The 19,995-nt window shown below is 41.7% G+C and overlaps 1 protein-coding gene across 2 annotated transcripts in view; it reads left to right on the top strand.

The window, feature by feature from the left end:
• The window catches only part of HTR4 (5-hydroxytryptamine receptor 4), a 143,356-nt gene that overhangs the window by 68,408 nt on the left and 54,953 nt on the right, over positions 1-19,995 (top strand). For both annotated transcript variants that reach the window (XM_012741598.2, XM_075996199.1), the window contains 2 exons: positions 6,885-7,010; positions 8,275-8,475. In XM_012741598.2, the coding sequence (XP_012597052.2) occupies positions 6,885-7,010; positions 8,275-8,475 (327 nt within the window). The remainder of the gene's footprint in view (positions 1-6,884; positions 7,011-8,274; positions 8,476-19,995) is intronic.

The following is a 19,995-nucleotide window of genomic DNA, read 5'->3' as shown; positions in this document are numbered from 1 at the left end:
CTGCCCTAATGGTTTCATTTCAAAGGGAGGGCTCCCAGGTCCCTGAGAAACACAGTCCGCTTGTAAAACTTGTGAGTGGCTTTGATTGATATTTCGAAGGATCAGAGAAAGAATTTACAATAACAAATTTTCTAAAGTAAATTCTCTAAGAAAATGGAGTGCAGAGCCTAGAATCAGGAAAAATCGTGCCTGAAGTTTAGTCAAACTAAGCAGAAGCTGACAGCGTTTAGGTCAGTACCCAATCTTGTATGGGTAGAGAAAACATTGGGGGCCTCACATGTAAGGTTAATAAGATTTACAGTAGAAAAACATCGAATTTTAGCAGGTTCCCTCTCTTAAGTCAGAGTTCCTTTGCATTTTTCTCACTGACTGTTGATTGGCAAGAAAACGAATCGCTGTTTTCTCTAATTTACATGTAGTTCTTTGACACAGGACTGCATAGTCTGGGGCATGATGGGGGGGGGGATAACGCACTTGTACAAGGAGGAATGGGATCTTTTGTGGATGTGCTGTGGGTGGCACTTGGAGCAGGCGGAAGGGGAGCCACTTTCTGCAGAGATCATTGGTGCAATGGTGGAGCCCTCTTGTCCAACATAATTTTATTGCAAAGTTCGAAAGAGAAAATAAGAATTACTCTGGTTACTGTGCCTCCTGTCATTCCCAGAGATGGCCCTGCAGTAGTTCCTAGTTACAGGGAACTGTCATGGAAGACAAGTTTTCTTTTCACTTGAAATTTTTTTTTCCTCTAGGTTTTCACAATCCCACACTCACCTGGTGTCGCTAAAACATCCTGGATAGTCCTTCTCCATTTCCTCAGCTGGTTCTTCCTTCTCTACTACATGTTTCAGTATTGCAGTTTGTCACGACCCTGACCCTCTTCTTGCGTGATCCCATCCCTCCTCTAGGATCTATATCCCATAGAAATGCTGGCAGTCCCAAGTGTGTATTTCCTGTCCAGTTATCCTTCTGAGCTCCAGATGCAAGCATCCATTTGTTCACTTGACATCTCCACTTGCATGTCTTACAGGTATTTCATACTTAATGTGATCTTCCCATCTCATTAAATGGTACTAAAATTTTATCCAGATGTGCAAATCAGAAATACAGCTATCATTTTTGCTTCTCCCTGCCCACCCATGGACTCTATTGATCGTTATCTATTCCTTTACTCCCCAAATATACCTTTATTCCACCTACTTTTCCATCTCCCCAGCCACCACCTTACTCTGAGCCACTGTCCTGCCTTACCTGCATGCCTGCAGGGCCCCAGGCAGGTCTACTCATTTGCTTTTACTTTTGCATCCCTCATGTCCCTGCTCTGCTTACATCACTTCTGTGTCTTCTCATTTATCTTCCAGTGGAACACACACTACTCCCCAGAGAATAGCAAAAGCCTTCATTGAGGGTCTGGCTCTCAATGACTTTTCTGAGCTCATCGCAGGTGCTTTGTCCCTTGCTCATTCATTCCCCTTTCATAGTGAACCCTAAGTCTTTCCTGTCTCAGGGCCTTTGCACTTCCTTGTGAGTGAATGCGCATCTCCTGGACTCTCTGACTCCCCAATCCTCTGCATGTGTTAGAACCCAGCTGAATGCCACCTGCAGTGTTCTCTGACTATGTGACACTTCCTTCTAACCCAGTGTGTTCTCTATCACACTCATGTTTGTGCCTTTTATAGTCTTGCGAGTCCAAGTGTGCTTCAGGAACCAGCAGCATCAGCAATGCCCAGGGGCTTGTTAGAAAGGAAGAACCCCAGGCTCTGCCCCAGACCTAAAGAATCAGAATCTGCATTTTAAGAAGATCATCAGTGGATTAATATAAATGTTAAAGTTGGAGAAGTATGACTTTGAATCTGAGATCACAAGCTATATTTGTTTCTTTAATCATACACTTGCTTGCCTGTTGCCATTCTATAGTATGAACTCCACGAGGGCAGAGATTCTGTCCATTTTCTTCACTATTGTATCCAGTACTGAGCACAGTGTTTGACATATAGTTGGCACTCAGAACATATTTGATGAATGAGAAATTTAATCTGACTTTCTCAGTTGATCCATGAAGAAACTGAGGCTTAGAAGAAGCAAGTGTATTTTTGAAGTCACACAGCTGGTCATTAACAAAACCAGCACAAAAACAATAAAAACCAAATTCTTGACTCTCAAAAAGTGTTAGCGTATGTGTGTGTGTGTGTGTGTGTGTGTGTGTGTGTGCATGTGCATGTGTAACAAATCATAACCTAAGACTTCCTTTACTATTGTCCCTGTATGGGCTTCTGCTATTAATAACAATAATTACTTATTTGTAATTACTTATTTGTGTTATACTTTATCACTTACGATCCACTTCGATATACAATAATCTCTATGGAAATTTACCTAGAATTAGTGTCTTTATGTTTCCTTTCATAAGCTCAGAGAAAAATGGCAAATACAGCCCACAAGTCTGTGGAGTTTCTTTGTTAACGGATCAAAAGATCACTGAAAAAGCAAAAAGATAGAGAAAGTAAGATTTCCCATAAGAACAGCTGTCAAAGAACCAATTTAGTGGAGTGGACAGCTCCTTGGCCAGAAAAGAGCCTTCTGGTGGTGGTTAACTGTATTTGTGGAGGCTATCAGAAGCAACCCAAGGCTCTAACATGGATTTTGCAAAAGTAGTTCCTAGTTTATTTTAGTTATCATTACTGGACTTACATTTAGCTCAATGGACAGTTCTGCCTAATTAAAAAATCTTCTTCTGTGGCTAAATTTTGCTCATCACTCACAGTTTAAAATTTATCCATTTCTAGCTCTTAATTGTCATACCACGAATGAACCGCAACATTGAACTTGGTACTTTCTGACCCTGGTGCCCACTTAATTTGAAATATGCTTTCTCTGGAGCCAGCAATGTTTATCACAGACACGCTGAATCTGTTTTCTTCTCCTATAAGAGAAAAGGCAGTACAGGAGAGATGCTACCAATGGCGAGAGTGTGGTTGATGGAGAATCCATTTTTGTAGGGTATGTTTAAATCATAGGCTATAGACAAAAAAGGAACCTAAAACCAGCCAGACCAGCCTGCTCCCAATACAGGAGCCCTATGCAGTATCCTCATATGGGGTCACTCATGTATTCTTTTTGTTATTGTGATAAAATATACAGAACATAAAATTTATCATTTAATATATAAAATAATCATTTAAGCATGCAATTCAGTGATATTAAGAACAATTCACAATCCATTTCCAGAGTTTTTCATCATCCCAAACAGAAACTCTGCACCCATTAAATAAAAACTCCCCCTTCCCCTCGAGCCCCAGTCCCAGATAACTACTATTCTGTTTTCTGTTTCTATGAATTTGCCTATTCTAGGATTCTCATATAAATGGAATTATGTGCTATTTGTTCTTTTGTGTGTGGTTTATTTCACTGAGAGTAATGTTTTCAAGGTTTATCCATATTGCACTATGTATCAGAACTTTATTCCTTTTTGTGGAGAAATAAAATTCCATGGTATGTATATGCCACATTCTATTTATTCACTTATCTATTAATGGACACTTGGATTGTGTCCACCTTTGAGCCATTGTGAATAACGCTGCCGTAGAACATGAGTATACAAGCATCTGTTTGTAACCCTGTTTTTAGTTCTTTTGGTTATATACGTAGGATTGAATTGCTAGATCATATGGTCGTTCTATATTTAACCTTTTGAGAAATCACCAAACTCTTTTCCATAGCGGCTGTACCATTTTACATTCCCACCAGCAAAGGACAAGAGTTCCAGTTTTCCCACGTTCATGCCAATACTTTTTGTTCTCTTTTGTTTGTTTTATTTTGTTTTAATAATACCGTGTTTCCTTGAAAATAAGACAGAGTCTTATATTTATTTTTCCTCAAGAAGACACCCTAGGGCTTATTTTCAGGGGATGTGTTACTTTCCCCTCAAAGCCTCAGCTTGCAGCATGCACAGGATGGCCGGGACCTGACAGGGGGAGCCGACCTCGTTGGTGGAGCTGCCCGAACCTTTGCAGTCACCTCTGGGATAGTAGCTGTCACCATGGGGCAGATGAGAAGGGCTGCTGGTCATCTTTACTGCTCCATGATGAAATGCATGGGTTGTGCACATACGCTGCATAGCCACTCCCATCACTAGGTCTTATTTTCAGGATAGGACTTATATTGCACAAATGCTTAGAAATCCTGCTAGGGCTTATTATATGGGTAGGTATTATTTTGGGGGAAACACGGTAGCCATCCTGATGGATGCAAAGTTGTATTTTATTGTCATCCAGGTATTCTTAAATACTTCCTGTGCCGGGGAGCCCAAAACAACGCCAGAATGCTGTTGCAGATCTTCTTTAGTTGTTAGAAGGTTCTTATTATGCAGTACTAAATCTTGCCTCCCTCTGGCAGTAATTTTCAACCTTGGTTGCAAATCAAAATCACTTGGGAACTTAAAAAAATTCCGATATTTAAGCTGCAACCCAGATCAATCAAATCAGCATGTCTGAGGGTGGAGCCCCGGCATTAGTATTTTGAAAGACTCCTCAGGCAATTTCAATATGTAGCTGAGGCTGGGGGCCACTGCTTAAAGCCTACTGGCTAGTCCTACTGAGTCACACAACCTGTGCAACATAAGGTGTAATAACCTGATCACTGAGCCTTCTCTGACATCCCAATTAAATAGCCAGCCCTCCTCCCAGCCACTGGCAGGCCAGTCCTCCTTACCTTTGTGGATTTTTTGCCATAGAGTGTATTACCAGCTGACACCTTACATATTTTCTTCTGTCCCTATTTATTATCTGCTCTCTGTTTTGCTGATTTCTGTTTCCCTGGGACATACAACATAGGAGGTGTTCAGAGTGCTTGGAAAACATTGAATGAATGCATACATAAATATACTCTTATTTCAAATTGCAACCCTTCAGATAGTTAAAAATAGCTTTTGTGTCTCATCCCTGGACCTTCTCTTCTCTAGGTAAAAATCTCCTCTGTGTTTTTGACCAGTCTTCAGAGATATTGAATAATAAACCTTACCATCATGAGCACAATATGTCTCTCTTTTACTCAATCAGCAAAATAATTGAGCATTTACTATTTATTACATATTGCTATATGCTACTCATACTGTAGACTAGACACTGTGCCAGGCACTGGGAATTATGAAAAAGATAATCAAAGTCAACTTGTGGGGGAGGATCACAGACAATAATTAATACAAAAGTGATTTCAGATAACAATAAATGCTATAAAGAAAATGAAAAATGTTTGCTTGCTGTGGCACATTATATGAATGCTAAATTTAATCAGAGACCTCAATGACAAGAAGAATCCAGCCACTGAAGGAACATTCCAGAAAGAAGGCGCATCAACTACAAAGGCCCTGAGAGGGGACAAGTTTTAGAGGGGCTTTGAGTCAGAGCCTCTGTAAAGACAAAGAAAAGAACCATTATCAGGCATTTTTACCTCAATTAATGTAGCCTAAGGACAAATTAATATTTGGTGGCTTCATCACCCTATTGAGATATTTTTCCTCATTGAATTAAATCTTCCCTGTCCAATGTGTGTACTGTTGATAGTATTAACTTAAGTGTGGAAGGGTGATTTAGACGAACACACCTGGAGTTCTCTTTTCATCTGAACCCCATCCCTAAACACTTCAATCAATCAATCTATAAAACACTTCTGAGCAGATTACAAAGACTTGCTCATTCTCCAACCACTCTAAGACTGGTTCCTTATTCCAACTGGTACCTTGTATTCTGTGCTAGCCGAATGGAAGAAATTTTGGACAAGGCCAAGGCCAGGATTGGCAGGCTGCTGCCATTTGGGGCCAGTAGCCATCTTGGTTTTCAGTCAGAGACACTCGAGAAGGACAGCTAATTCTTCTTGAGTCTTGGCACTCCATGTTCTCAGTCGTGGTCTCGCAGGAGCCTCTCCCAGCAGCATCTCCTAGACCAGTCACTAACATGCTCTGACAACTCAGGTCCCCTTTATGGGCTCTAGTTTTCCCATACTGAAATGTGGGGTTTGCCTTTGGGAGTTTTAAGATCCTTTGAAAGTTTGTTTTTTAAAGAACCCTTTATTACACTATAAAAAAAAGAAAAACAATTTCCTACAGCTTGCAGATGTTATGCTGCCATTGATAGAGGACCTTCACTTCCAAGTTAATAAAACAAAATGTTGAGTGTACACAGGGAAGGCAACATTTGTAGAATCAAGTCAGATGCTGAAATTGACAGGTACACAAATTTGAACTGTTGAAAGCATGACGTGTGGTGGGCACCAAAAGAAATGTGGTTCAGGCCAGTGAGAGGAGTCACTGAGCTTCTTGATTGGCCGGTATCTTTCCCATGGACTTCACAAACTGAGATCAGTTTGCCCAGGTGAACTGATGGAAGAATAACCTTCAAGCCATGATCTTGTCTCCCTGGGGCAGCATACCTGTAAACAGCAGCTTCCACCTGTGCTGGAATGGGACACTGAAGGCAGGATGGCATGGCCTTTGCCTTTGTGCAAACCCTGGTTCAGGTCACTGTCATTTATTCATCCAGTGTTTACAATCTAGTTGGGTACATGCACAAAACCGGAATCAACCCAATCTCTGAGTACAAACTGAGCTAAGTGCTCCGAAGGAAAGCCACAGCTACTCAGATGGAGGACAACTGTGCCATCCCAGGCTGGTTAATTCACCTTTCTCAGCCACTTCCTCCTTATTGTGTAGGAGCTAACCAGGGTAACACCCCAAGTGAAGAGTTCAGACCTTGGTGCACAGTAAATGTGTGTCGCACCTGCTGACATTGAAGTTACCCTCCTGAAGGTCAAGGAGGAGAAGATGAATTTTCTTTCCTGTGTCCCTGAGTATCCTTCAACTCTCTGTGCTTGTGTGTGTGCATGTCTTCCAGTTCCAAGGAGGGTTTCGGGTCAGTGGAGAAGGTTGTGCTGCTCACGTTTCTCTCGGCGGTTATCCTGATGGCCATCCTGGGGAACCTGCTGGTGATGGTGGCCGTGTGCAGGGACAGGCAGCTCAGGTGAGCACCATGGGGGACCCTGTTGAGACAACATGGGCAGAATTCCAGGCTCTCCCAGAAGAGCTGAATCTGAACGTTTCATTATAATTGGTAATTAAGCAGGAAAACATTCACGGGAAGAGTATTTGAAAAATAGAGGAGGGAAAAAGGGATCACACATAATCTTGCAACTCTCACCTAACCAGTGTAAGCACCTCAGTCTATGTCCATCCTGTCTTTTTTCTTCAATGTTGTATTTGTTTTATTAATAGTAGTGATCACTGTATATGCAATTGTGGAGACTATCTAACCTCTCTGTTTCATCAGTGGTTCAGGGAAGGGATGGCTGACAAGAGACTGAACTAGAAATTAAACCTGGGTCTTCTGCTCTTTCTACTTCATCAGTTTCAACACTGACTACAATCAGAATCATCTGAAGCACTTTAAAAAGTACCACTATGTAGTATCAGTGTGTTCCATGCAATATTTTGGACACTTATACCAAAAAGAGATTATTCTTCGTTAAAATCCAAACTTAATCAGGCAACCTATATTTTATCTGGCAGTCTTTGAGGAGCAGGATGTTAATCCTCCAGGGTTCCTGAACTAATTGATCTAGGGTGAGACCTGGGCGTCCATATTTATTAAAATTCACCAGGTGATTCTAGTGTGCAGCCTGGGACGAGAGCCCCTGGGTTATAAAAGGGGATAAAAGGAAGCTGTTCCTCTCTGAGCATGCACTAATTCAATGCCGATGCAAATTAAATATAAAAGTGCAATTCTGACCAACGTCACAGAGGTGAGGCACACAGTAGTCAGTCTAAGAGTGGAAAACAGTGACATGTGACTGCTGCTTGTGAGGGGAGCTCCTTGGCAGGGTTCCCTGAGAATGCCCAAAGACGGAGGGGCGGGCGGCAGGGCCTGGTAGCTGGACCAGCGGTTGGAGGAGAGAGCGCATGCGCGAAGGCACTGGGAAGGGGGGCGGGGAGCTGTGTGCTCAGGGAACTCAGTTCAGGCCGGGGTGGCCAGAAGGGAGAGGGAGAGAGGGGTTTGGGTATAAGCTGGGGCTGGAGAGGTCAGAAGAGGCCGGACCACGCAAGGCCTTCTCAGCCACATTACAGAAGGGGAAACTGAATCCCGCAGAATGCGCCAAACGTGTGACTTTTCTTTCCTTTTCCTCCCTCCCTTCTTTCCTTCTTGTTCTGCTTCCATTTCCCCTGTTTCCTCCCTTGCTCTCTTCTCCCTCTCTCCCCCCGCCTCCTCTCTTACACCTTTTCACTCACAGGAAAATAAAAACCAATTATTTCATTGTATCTCTTGCTTTTGCGGATCTGCTGGTTTCCGTGCTGGTGATGCCCTTTGGTGCCATTGAGCTGGTTCAAGACATCTGGATTTACGGGGAGATGTTCTGCCTGGTCCGGACATCTCTAGACGTCTTGCTTACCACGGCATCGATTTTTCACCTGTGCTGCATTTCCCTGGATAGGTAAGGAGGGCGCATGGTGAGCTCCGTGCTGGAGACCGTGACCCGGTGGATTTGGTGCAGTGTCTTTCTTTCTTCTCCCATTCATTAGATGAAATGAATCTCAGAGAGGTAAATTTGATAATTTAGTTATTCATTCACCCCCCACCCCCACCCTTTTTAGTCAGGCCCCTCTCTAAGGCACTGTAGAAACAGGTTAGAAAGACCTACAACCTGCCTGCCAGGAGCTTACAATCTAAATAGCTATAGGTACCAACAATCAAGTTTACGGCTGAGCTCTAAATTTTGTACTGATGGCATGAACACAATCCTGAGGGAGCTAAGTGGCAAGAATTATTATCTCTGCCCAGAGGGCAGCAAGGATGGTTCAGAATGATAGTGCCTTACGTTTGAACATGACCTTTTCCTGAAAATATGCCTAGTTAATAATTCTGTATACATGGTTAGGTATGTGCATGTCATTGTGGAGATTCCTTTCCAGAAAGTTACAGATGACAATGAAGTTTCCAATAATCGCATGGTTTTGGGACTCTGGTCTAGAATTTCATTCTTGTTGCATGATTTTACTCTTTTTCTTTATTTTTGACTTCACGATGTTTAATGATTTCCATCTTTGCCTCATTTGTTGGAGATGTATGTTTATCACTTGTATCAGCACCTTTCATTTTTCCAATTCCCGCTCATTTGCATTCAATAATAAAGGAAGAATGCAATTTAAAAGTCAGATGATTACACAAACATATGCTGCTGTCAGTGTAGTCGTATCTAGGGGATGGTTACTGCGTATGGTGCTGATTACATGTTATTAATATCAGAATTAGCAGGGATGATCTCTTACTGTCTCTTTAGCAGTGCAACAGACCCACAATTTCCTCTAGTCTTGGGATAGATCATTGTTTCTTTAACTGACAACTGGGAAAAGTAGTTGAGTGAAATTAGAGATTGTGGTATCAATATATCTAAAATATATACCTTTAAACGCTAAAATCATAGACTTCCCGGAGAACCACTCACACTGGGAGAGGTGCTTACAAACTGAAACCAGTTCATAGGACAGTGGGTTCATCTCTCCTCCTAGCTTTTGAGACACACGTGCATTGATTAGAATGGCAGGTGTAATGGCCTCCTCTGTTTAAATAGCTCTTTCTCTTTCACTTTGCCAAGAACATATAGCTGAATGTGCTTAAATTAAATGCATGTATAATGAGACTGCATTATACAGCTAGAGATCATGACACTGGGAAAATCTAACTGTTGGCCCGCAGCCATACCCATCACACGTGATAGTTTGAAATTTGTGTTTATTAGCTTGTTTACGATAATCTGACCAGCACATGAAAGACATTTTAAGACAGTTTGTATACACTGTAGGAAAGTTCACATTATAGGAAATAAAATTTAAGGAAGTTGAAAATCTATGGAAATCATGTTGGGTAGCCTGAATGTGAGTGTTGCCAAAATGAATGGTGAGACGGGGAGTATTACAGGAAGTTGGAGAAGGCAAGGCTGGGGACACAGGGCAGCCGGAGGTAACCTTGAGGTCAGGGTAAAAGCAAAGGGAAGAAAAGCCAGGTAGGAGTAAAGAGTGGGGGAAGGTGCAGAGTCACCTGTCTAGGATGGAGAGTTTACTCTGGGCAGCCCTGAGAGAAGGTCTGGAGTTTGCCTAGGAAGGCTTGGCCTCAGAATTCTAGATTTGTACTCACATTCCTGTGACACCAGGAAACTTTCCCTGAGTAGGCCTGAGTTGTCATGAAGCAGGATGAGTGGGTCATTAAGAACCCTCTGCTCTAGAACTGAAGAGATTTGGGTTTAACTCCCAGCTCTTCCAACCTTTAGCTATAAAAATGGTAATAAGTTACTACCAAGCCTTTCTGAGTTTGAGTTTTGAGTTTTCTTGTCTCTAAAAATGGGGAAGATTGGCCAGGCGTGGTGGCTCACGCCTGTAATCCTAGCACTCTGGGAAGCTGAGGCGGGAGGATTGCTCAAGGTCAGGAGTTCGAGACCAGCCTGAGTAAGAGTGAGACCCCGTCTCTACTAAAAATAGAAAGAAAATTAATTGGCCAACTAATATATACACGAAATAATTATCCAGGCATGGTGGTATATACCTGTGGTCCCAGCTACTCAGGAGGCTGAGGCAGGAGGATCACTTGAGCCCAGGAGTTTGAGGTTGCTGTGAACTAGGCTGATGCCACGGCACTCAAGCCCAGGCAACAGAGTGACACTCTGTCTCAAAAAAAAAAAAAAAATGGGGAAGAACACACCTATTTTAGAAGATTGCAATTAAGCATACATTACATAATCCATTTAAGGCATTGTTTTGGCCCAGGTTCACCCAGCATTCCATGTTAGTGGATGTTATAGTGGATGTTATTGTCAATTCCATTTTGTCTTAACTATCCATATTTATAATCTTCCCAAACTTGGACCTCCTCAGTGAGTAGCTGCTCCAGTGGCTTCATCATCCAGAAACCTAGTAGTTATTCTTAACATAGTCTTTCTTATCCCTGACATTTAAATGACAAGTTTTATTGATTTTCCTTCCTAAATAGATCTAGTCTGTTTCGCTCCATCTCTATCATCGTAGTCTAAACTAATATCATCTTTATAAAGTTGCATAAATCACTGCAACATCCTCCTAGATGTTCTTTCCAAATCTGTTTTATCCCTCTCCAACCCATTTGCCATTCACAAGGTCAAATAGCCAGTTTGTAAAAGTGCTGCCCTGATCCTAAAGCTCCTTTGCTTAACACCCTTCAGTGTCTATTCAATGCACTGAGGGTCAAGACCAGACCCTTGGAGGGTTTTTCACAGTCTGCTTTCACGTCTATATCCTCTATTTCATTGCATGCCCTTCCTAGCCTCCTAGCCCTCGCCTACTTTCTCTTTGTCTAGTACTCTGTGCTCAGCAATCTCAGAGCCTTGGGTCCTCCCTCTGCCTGGAAAGTTCCTCTGCCACCTCCTCTCCTGTGTATCCTCCAGAGTTTAGCTCAACCCTTTCTTCCTTGCAGAAGTCTCCTCTGACCCCATCAAACCCATTTTTCTCCTTTGTAGAACTCATTGTATCTGTGATTGAAATCAACGCTGTGATTTCTTCTTAAATGTCTCTTCCCCAGTAGGAGAAAGCTCAAGGCTACACACAAAGACAAGGTCCCTGTCCTCATGGAACTTGCATTTTAATGGGGAGATTGACAGTCAACCAGTAATTGCATAAATGCTTATTTAAGTATCAGATGGTTTTGTTTGGTTCTGTTTTCCTCTGGAAGCTTGGGCGACTTGCCTCCAGCTTGTCTCCAGCTTTCTCTGTCACAAAAGTGACATTCTCTTTGGGCTGGATGATCCATCCTGAATACTGCAGAGCAACACCTTAGCCTGGAAATGTAAGGTTTTATTTATCATCTAGCTTCTATTTTTGCTGTGTCCTTCCCAGTCTGACAGTTGAGCTCAGCCAGGATGGGCCAAAGCACAGAGTGAGTGTCTCAGCCAGGTGCGATGTCATCGCTAGCTATGTGATTCCTGGCAAGATGCCTGTCCTCCCTAGAGCTGCCACGTGAGTCTTCTGGGATGACTGATACAGGCTAGAGCCTTTTGAGTAAGAATGCTCACTTCGATTCCCAATTCCCCCCAGATGGTAGACTCCTGGATCAAACTGAAATGCAGAACTCCTTTAATATTACAAATTGCATTTTTCCCAACTACCATGCTCAGCTCACTGTGCTTCCTGGTGCCTTGGGAATTGAATTCTGTTAATAAAAGTTTAATGCCTCCTTAAAAATAATTTCCAAAGCACAATGAAAATAAATGCATTATATAGTATGGGTCATGGGAGATCCAAACTGCATTAAAAGTGTTACAGTATAGTTGTTGTTGTTGTTGTTGTTGTTTTTTTAAATAAAGTTCTATGGTGAATGAAAACCAACTGAGTAACCATAACGGAGTACTGGTTTTTAAAGTGGCATCTAATGCAGCAATTAAAAATTATGAGAAGTAGTTATGTGTTTTGAAAATATCACTGGTGTATTAGGTGGGAAAAAAAGCAAGTTGCAGATTTTAATGTTTAGCATAATTTCACTTTTGTGAAATAAACATATGGATGTATATATCTGGATATACGTGAGTTTCTGGGGGAGACAGAGAAAGATTGAGAATAAAAAAGAAAAAACACGAATGAATTTTTACCAAACCATGAACAGTTGGTCATGTAGGGGACACAGATCATAATGCAGCCCAGACCGATGGTCAGTTGGGTTGGTCGAGAGCCTTCACATTTACCAATTTCTGAAATGTACATTTTGAACTTAAATTTTCCCTTTGCTGGGAGGCAACCACCTCAAATGCAGATCCATCCACAACAGCCTTTTAGCTGAAAATGTCCCTGGGACGGCACATTCCTCAACTTGCTAAAAACATTCTGCTTCAGTGCGGGGAGTTCCCTGTGAAGTCAGAGCAAGGTGGGGAGCGTGGAAATCTTTCTGACCGGTATGTTCTCTCTGCTTTTTCACAAAATACCTCCAATTCTCCTTCTAAAGGAGCCCTCGTGGCAAATTGCTTCTCACATTGGTCTTGGTTAACCTCATCCCAGTTCACGGCCTTGTGATTGATCTAGTCCAACAGTTTATTTTCCAATCAGCAGAGATTAAAAAAAAAAATCATGACAATAATACCTGAGCATTTAAAAAAATGCCATCAGTTCACAAGGAAAACATAAAAATGCCCCGAATTCTCCCTTTCCGCCTCCACAGCTGCATGCCCTTACGTAACCACTATAAATAATAAGCCCCTGCAAATTCCAGTCATGTCATGTGTAATAGGCACACTCATGTAAATATATTTTGAATTTATGTTTTAAATAGCCTTTGAAGAAGGTGTTTACTGCGTATATGCTGATGAATTGCCTGAGTGTGATGTTCTTACCAAGTTGTGTATTGAACGAAGCGTTAGTCGGGTCTCTTTCAGCAGCCTGTGACAGAAAATAAATTGATTAGTTCAATTAACTGAAAAGTCTGCCTTCAGACTTGGCATCTCTCAAGGAATTGAACCATGTCATCTAGTCTAACTCTGTTTCTCTCTAACTCAGTCTCCCTCTCTTCTTTGTCTAAACTTGACTTCCCTTTCTCCCTGTCTCCCTCTGCTTCTCTGTGTCTGTCCTTCTCTTTGTGTCTGTCAACTCTTTGTCCCCATGCTGTCCCTCAGCTCTGATTTCTTGTTGGATTCATTGTCAGGCCGGGTTCTTCCACCAGGGAAGGAAAGTAGCCACAAGTAACATGGACTTTAAACCATCCGTAAAACATGAGTCCGCAGGAAGAGAAACCGAAGTGCTATTTCTCGTGGAAGAACTTTGGTTGGCTTTGCCTGAATCAGACGCTGTCCCCTTGACTGGTTACCGTTGTGTGAGGATGACACAGCCTGGTAACAGGGCACAGGTCAGGCACCATGACTGCCAGCTTTATCGGAGGCATATGGTGTAAAAGAGTGGCAGTTCCCACTGGAAAGAAGGGTGTTGGGCAGACAGGAAGAGCAGATATCAACTTCTCTCAGGTCACCAGTGGGACTAGAGGTTATCTTTATGGAGCCTCCACAACAAAACAGAGTTATGTCGTCCCCACATATTCCCTATCTTGGACCAACTATCCCTCTATCCTTCCACTGACCATGTAAGCCACACTTTTCAGACTTTTAACCATTTTGATCCCCTTTTTCTGAACATGCTATACTTTGCCCTATATCTGACATCAAATGTAAATTAAATTTAAAGATCTTTAAAAAATTTAAAGATTTAATTTACATCAAATGTAAATTAAATTTAAAGTGAAATTTTCGCTTCATTGAGGTTCCCATTCTCTATAGGAATGCAAGATTTTATTTTTGATATGTCCAACTGAATTGTCACCCTTTCCCCACACAGCGTGAAGAAACTTGATGCGTTTTATCTGCAACGTCTGTTAATAGCTCCTCAGTCACAGATCCTCTTTTAAACATGTTTACTTGTAAAACATACAATTCTGACTCCAAGGTTGCATATTTAATCCTGTGCTGACGATAAGTGTTTCTGCATTTCTTAATGATCTCCCTGGAGCATAGCTCAATTTTGTAATGTGTAAATGAAAAGCGTCTGTCACTGTGAACTTGTATCACACAATTACTTTGGTTTTCCCGACAAGATTGAAATGCATTTTGCAAGGGAAGTGCATTGAAAGTTTCCCCCTCTCACATACACGTTGAGGGCAGGTTCATGCTTTATCCATAATTATAATATTTATTGAGTTGAATGTCATGCCAGAGGATATGAACTGTTATTTTTATGTTCATGTCATCAAATATTTATGGAGTGCTTACTAATTGCTAGGAGATGCTCTGGACACTGGAAATATAGTGGTGAACAGTCAGAAAAAACTCTGAATCACAGAGCTTTGAGTCTAGTGGAGAATACAGATAGTGAATAGGTAATTATAGGAGAATTGGTGACCTTTGAAATAGAATAGGGAGAGGTCAAAAAAAGGGAGCATGACAAGATGCCGTCTCCAAGGCAGGGATGGCTCCTGAGAGGTGACGCTGAAGCTGGGACCTGCAGATGATGTGACTGTCAGAAAGGGAAGGGGGTAAGGCACGGGGCACGACAGTTCCTGAAAACCCACGTGAGAAGCTGCAGAAAAGCCCTTGTTGACTAATGGCTAACTTCTTAGCTTGGCTTTCAGAGCTTTTCCCAACGTAAGTCCTCCCCCCAGTTTTCGTGCCTCAACTCCCACCCGTGAGTGATGCTATCATCCCCTGAGTGTGATGTGTCTCCTCATAACTCCATATTGCTACCTGTACTTCCAATTTATTTTCTTTTCCTGGTGAACACCCTCACCCTTATTCAATGACTGGCTGGCCTTCATTCCCAAAAATTTGTTGTTTCTTCCACTGAGCTCCCATAGTGCATTGAATATAAGCATTGCAATGATCACTCGTCTTATTGGTTACTTGTCTGTCTCACTCTAGAATATAACCTCTTTGACAGCAGGACTTTGTCATGTCCATTCTTTTTTTCTTTTTTTTTTTTTCCAAGACAGAGTCTTGCTCCAATACCCTGGTCAGAGTGTAGTGGTATCATCATAGCTCACTGCAACCTCTAACTCCTGTCTCAGCCTCCCAAGTAGCTGGACTACAGGCATGTGCCATGACACCCAGCTAACTTTGCTATTTTTATTAGAGTTGGGGTCTTGCTCTTGCTCAGGCTGGTCTCAATCTTGCTGGTCCTGAGCTCAAGCAATCCTGCCACTTCAACCTCCCAGAGTGCTAAGATTACAAGTGTGAGCCACCACACCCAGCCCATTCTTATGTTTTTAATGCAGGCTGCTCCATGCACTTTTGGCTGAGCATAGAATTCTGAGCTATGACTTGTGGCTGTTTGCTATGACTTTGGTGTTAGTTTCTCTATGTCATTAGAACTGTCTATATAGAAAGTGGTTAAGAATGAGGACTGGGGCACTACACTGCCTGGATTCAATCCCAGCTTGAATGTTTATCAATTGTGTGATCATGGGGAAGTTGCTTAAATTTTCTGGGTTGTTTCTTCTTATCTGTAAAATTGTGTTAATAATAGTACCTTCCCTTTGGGATTTATGAGGAATAAATGGGTATTTATTATTCAGTTAATAAACTGAATACTCCAGCAGACCAGTGTATGGCACCTACATTCAATTAATGTCATTCAATTAATGGCAGCCAAAAGCATTATGCTATTATTGTTTTCCTCTCCAAATGCAAGCTCCTCTTGGCTATTGTGAGTGCCTTCCCAGACACCCATAGTCATCTTTTCCACTCTGCCTCATAGCTGAGTGTCCTTGAAGGTTAGATCCTTAGCTGCTCATCCCTGAGTCAGTATCTCCCCTCTTTTCTCTGGCGATCTCTTCTTTCCTGTGGTTTCTCCTGGTCCCCAGCTTTTGTCTCTCCTTCAATCTTGTTCCACGATGGGCTCCGGGGTCCTGTCTCTACCTGCCTGTTCAACATCTTGCCTTAGTAAGCCTCTTTCTGTTTTCTGTTTTCTCCAACCCAGTGTGCTCAAGGTGGAAATTTCCATAGTAAACTAAAACTGTGTCCTCTTCCACTTTGTGCATCAAAGGTACATCTATTACTCATCTTTTAGTCATTTAAATGCATTTCTTTGAGGTCATCTTTTACTTATCTGCCGTGATCATCTGCATGCCACGTCATTGCTAGATTCTTGTAAATATCTTTCAAATGCATCTTCTTCCTATTTATTCCTTTTCCCCATCCCATTTCTGAGTTACTACAGTATATCCTTAGTTATTATTAATGCATATTATCATATCTGCGAGGTTCATCTTTAAATATCTTTTTTTCTGTGTGTCCTCAGCTCAAAAAGCCTTTAGGGCACTGCATATTCTCCTTCCTCATCCTGGGTAAGGAAGCCTTTGGCCTTGTTTCACTTACCAACATTACCAAGGCGTGGACTTTGGCAGATTTGGGTTTAAGACCCAGTCCTACCATGACCTAGTTGTAAGATCTTGGGCAAGTGGATTCAACTCTCTGAGCCTCATATTCGAAATGAGGAAGATGAGAGCTGCCTTGCAGAGGAAATAGATATAACACTGAACACACTTTCTGCCACATGGTGTGCCCTCCCTAAATGAGTGGGGTGTGTAGCAGGAATAGCAGCAGTTGTAGCATTAGAGAAGAAAGTGGACAATCACAATAAAATTAGAAAAGTGCTGTGTCACAGATCAGAGATATACAAGGTGCTCTAAAAAACCAGAGCAGAGATGAGGAACCATTCACTATTTTGGGGGGCCAGTGACGACTTTTCAGAAGATGGGACCATTGAGCTGAGTCTAGAAGAGTCAGCGGGATAAGAAGCCAGCATCTGGTGGCAGTGTGATCAGTTCATACACTTGTATGCCTTGGCAACTCTGTGTATGTCCAGCAAGCCCCTGCCAAAATGTCTTCAGATGACATTTTTGGCAGAGTATCCTGTTTCTTTTAGTGTATAATAATTGAGAAAGACACCTTCCTAGACAGCTGAAACTCCCTTTCTTGCAAGTTTTCTTATCCTGAAAGTACAGAAGAATATGTAACAGACAGGAACATAGTAAACATTAAATCTGCAGATTGCACATGGGATTATGATTCCTACAAAGGCCCGATGTGATATCTTCCAGATCTCTGACAGAAAAGAGCCTCTCTCTGTCCCCTACCCTGACGGTCTTTCCTTCCTGGAACCCACAGTTCTGTCTCTGCTCTTGGCTGTGTTCTCAGCCTCTCTTCCTCTTCCCTGGCTCCTGGTTAATATCCCTGCTGGGCCTTCCTCATTGATCCTCCAGGTGGCTGGCAACTTGCCAAGCCTGGGGACCACAGAGAAGAAGCCTTTAGTTCTTTCTTAAATCTACTGCTGTTTTTCTTTCTTCTCTACCTTCTGAAAGAGGAACGACGGGAGTTTAACAGTTTAACAGAACCAGTTACTAAGAGCTGGGAGACAAGTCTCTTCATCCAGAGCTCTGCCATAGAAATTTTTTAGCCCACCTCCTGAAGGGAAGACTGATACCCAGCCCGTGAACCCTGCAACTATCTCAAGCTCTATACGACTTGTTTGTCCTTATTGTTGTTATCCGTTGCCATGTAACACCTACCCCAAAACTTAGTGGCTTAAACAACAATGTATGATCATTAGGTCTACACGTAATAAATTCTATTGCATATAGCAAATGTGGTCTCAATGCTTTCATTCACCTTTAGGGACCAACCCATTCATTTTTTAATTTTATTTTATTTTTCATAGCTTCAATTTTATCAACAGAATCAACTACTGGGGAAAGATGTTGAACCAAGTGACTTTGATATTATTTGTTAAACAACTTAGAGCTCATAGTTCCAAAATATATTTGAATTTGTTTATTATAATATGTATTACACAGGAACTTCCTATGTTTTAAACATATTATTTCATCATTTCTTAGAGTAAAGGAGACATAATTATCCCCATCTTACACATAAGGAAACTAATCTCTTGGAGAGGTTATATGACTGACTCTAAGACCACAGAGCCACTAAGTGGTTAAGACAGGGAGAGTTGGTACCCAACTGTGAAGAAGTAAAGTTGACTGCTAAGATCTTTGCCAATACTGAAAATCTAGGATTCCAAGTTATTCTTTTTTGCTTCTTCTGCCTTTCCTGTGGTTGGGAGGGTAGGGAGTGAGGAGGTAGAATTTTCCTTAATTGCAGGAGGAGTGGGGAAGGGATTAGCATGGAGCTTAAAATACACGGCTGTCTTCTAAGAGTTGTCAAAGTAAATTGTGTCCCCAGAGACATTTAAAAGCAATTTGATCACACATTTGCACATGGCTGCAGTTGGAGAAACTGGTGGCTGGTTTACCAAAGGGGATTTTAATGGAGTTTTATGAGCAATACTTTTGAACTGTTTTGCATAAGAAATTACTTTGTAAATACCTTTGCTACATTTTAGTTAATCCTGGCCATCTGGAACCTCACTTGGCATTTGAGCATTCATTTAATCACTTTGTAAAAGTTTTCTAGCTCAGGAAGAATGGGAAATGTCCAGTGGAAGACTACAGAACAGAACTTACAGACTCATCTATTTCTGAGATGAGACAGAATTGTTTTACCTACTCAATACTGTCCATCTAGCCTGTGAATCAACAACTTCTTTTCTTGAATTTGTTGTAATTCAGCTTTTTTTAAAGTAAAGTATGCAGCAGTATTTGATTGTGATGGACATTTTCCAGTTCAAAAAACTTTTGGTGACTTCTCCCAGCCTAGCATTCAACACCTCTAAGACAGTGGTTCTCAAAGTGTAGTCCCCAATCCACTGACAATAGCATCATGAGGGAACATATCAGAAATCCAAATTCTTCGACCTCACTCAAGACCTACCAGAAATCTGTGTTTCAACAAATAGGTGATTCTGACACTTAATGAGGTTGGAGTGAACCACTGCTCTGAGACCCCAGCCAGCCTTTTTAGGCTTATTTCCATCTATTTCCCTACAAACACCCTATGGTCCAGTTAACTTGTATTCTTTTATGTTTATACAGCTAAGTGGTTATAGGGATATATATATGAATATGTATTTCATATATATAATTTCTCTCTCTGAGGCTTTTTCTTTGTTGTCTATTGCACCTGAAATATACTTTCTCCTTCACCATCCTTACCCAGTCTCTAAATTCCAACCTAAAAGATACTTACCAAAGGAAGTCTTTCCCCATTCTTTGGCCAGATATGAACTTTCACATTTCCAAAATTGATAACGCATTTTAATGGAATTGTTAATTGGTAGTGATTGAGAGTTTATTATTTATTGGATCTAGTTTGTGATCATCCACAATCTCTCTGGCATTGTACTAGGCATTGGGGATACAACAGTAAACATGGCAAACATCTCTGCCCTCGTGGAACTTATAAATAAGTTAGGGGAGTACTCCTACCTTCCGTCCTTGAGCATAAGCTCTTTGAGGAGCACAGGTGTCCTGTACTTCTGGGTATGCCCTAGGCTATACTAAGTTA

The sequence above is a fragment of the Microcebus murinus genome, chromosome 21 (assembly GCF_040939455.1).
Source record: "Microcebus murinus isolate Inina chromosome 21, M.murinus_Inina_mat1.0, whole genome shotgun sequence".
Lineage (NCBI taxonomy): Eukaryota > Metazoa > Chordata > Mammalia > Primates > Cheirogaleidae > Microcebus > Microcebus murinus.
Note: the sequence above shows the minus strand (reverse complement) of the source record. Positions and strands in the feature narration are given on the sequence as shown.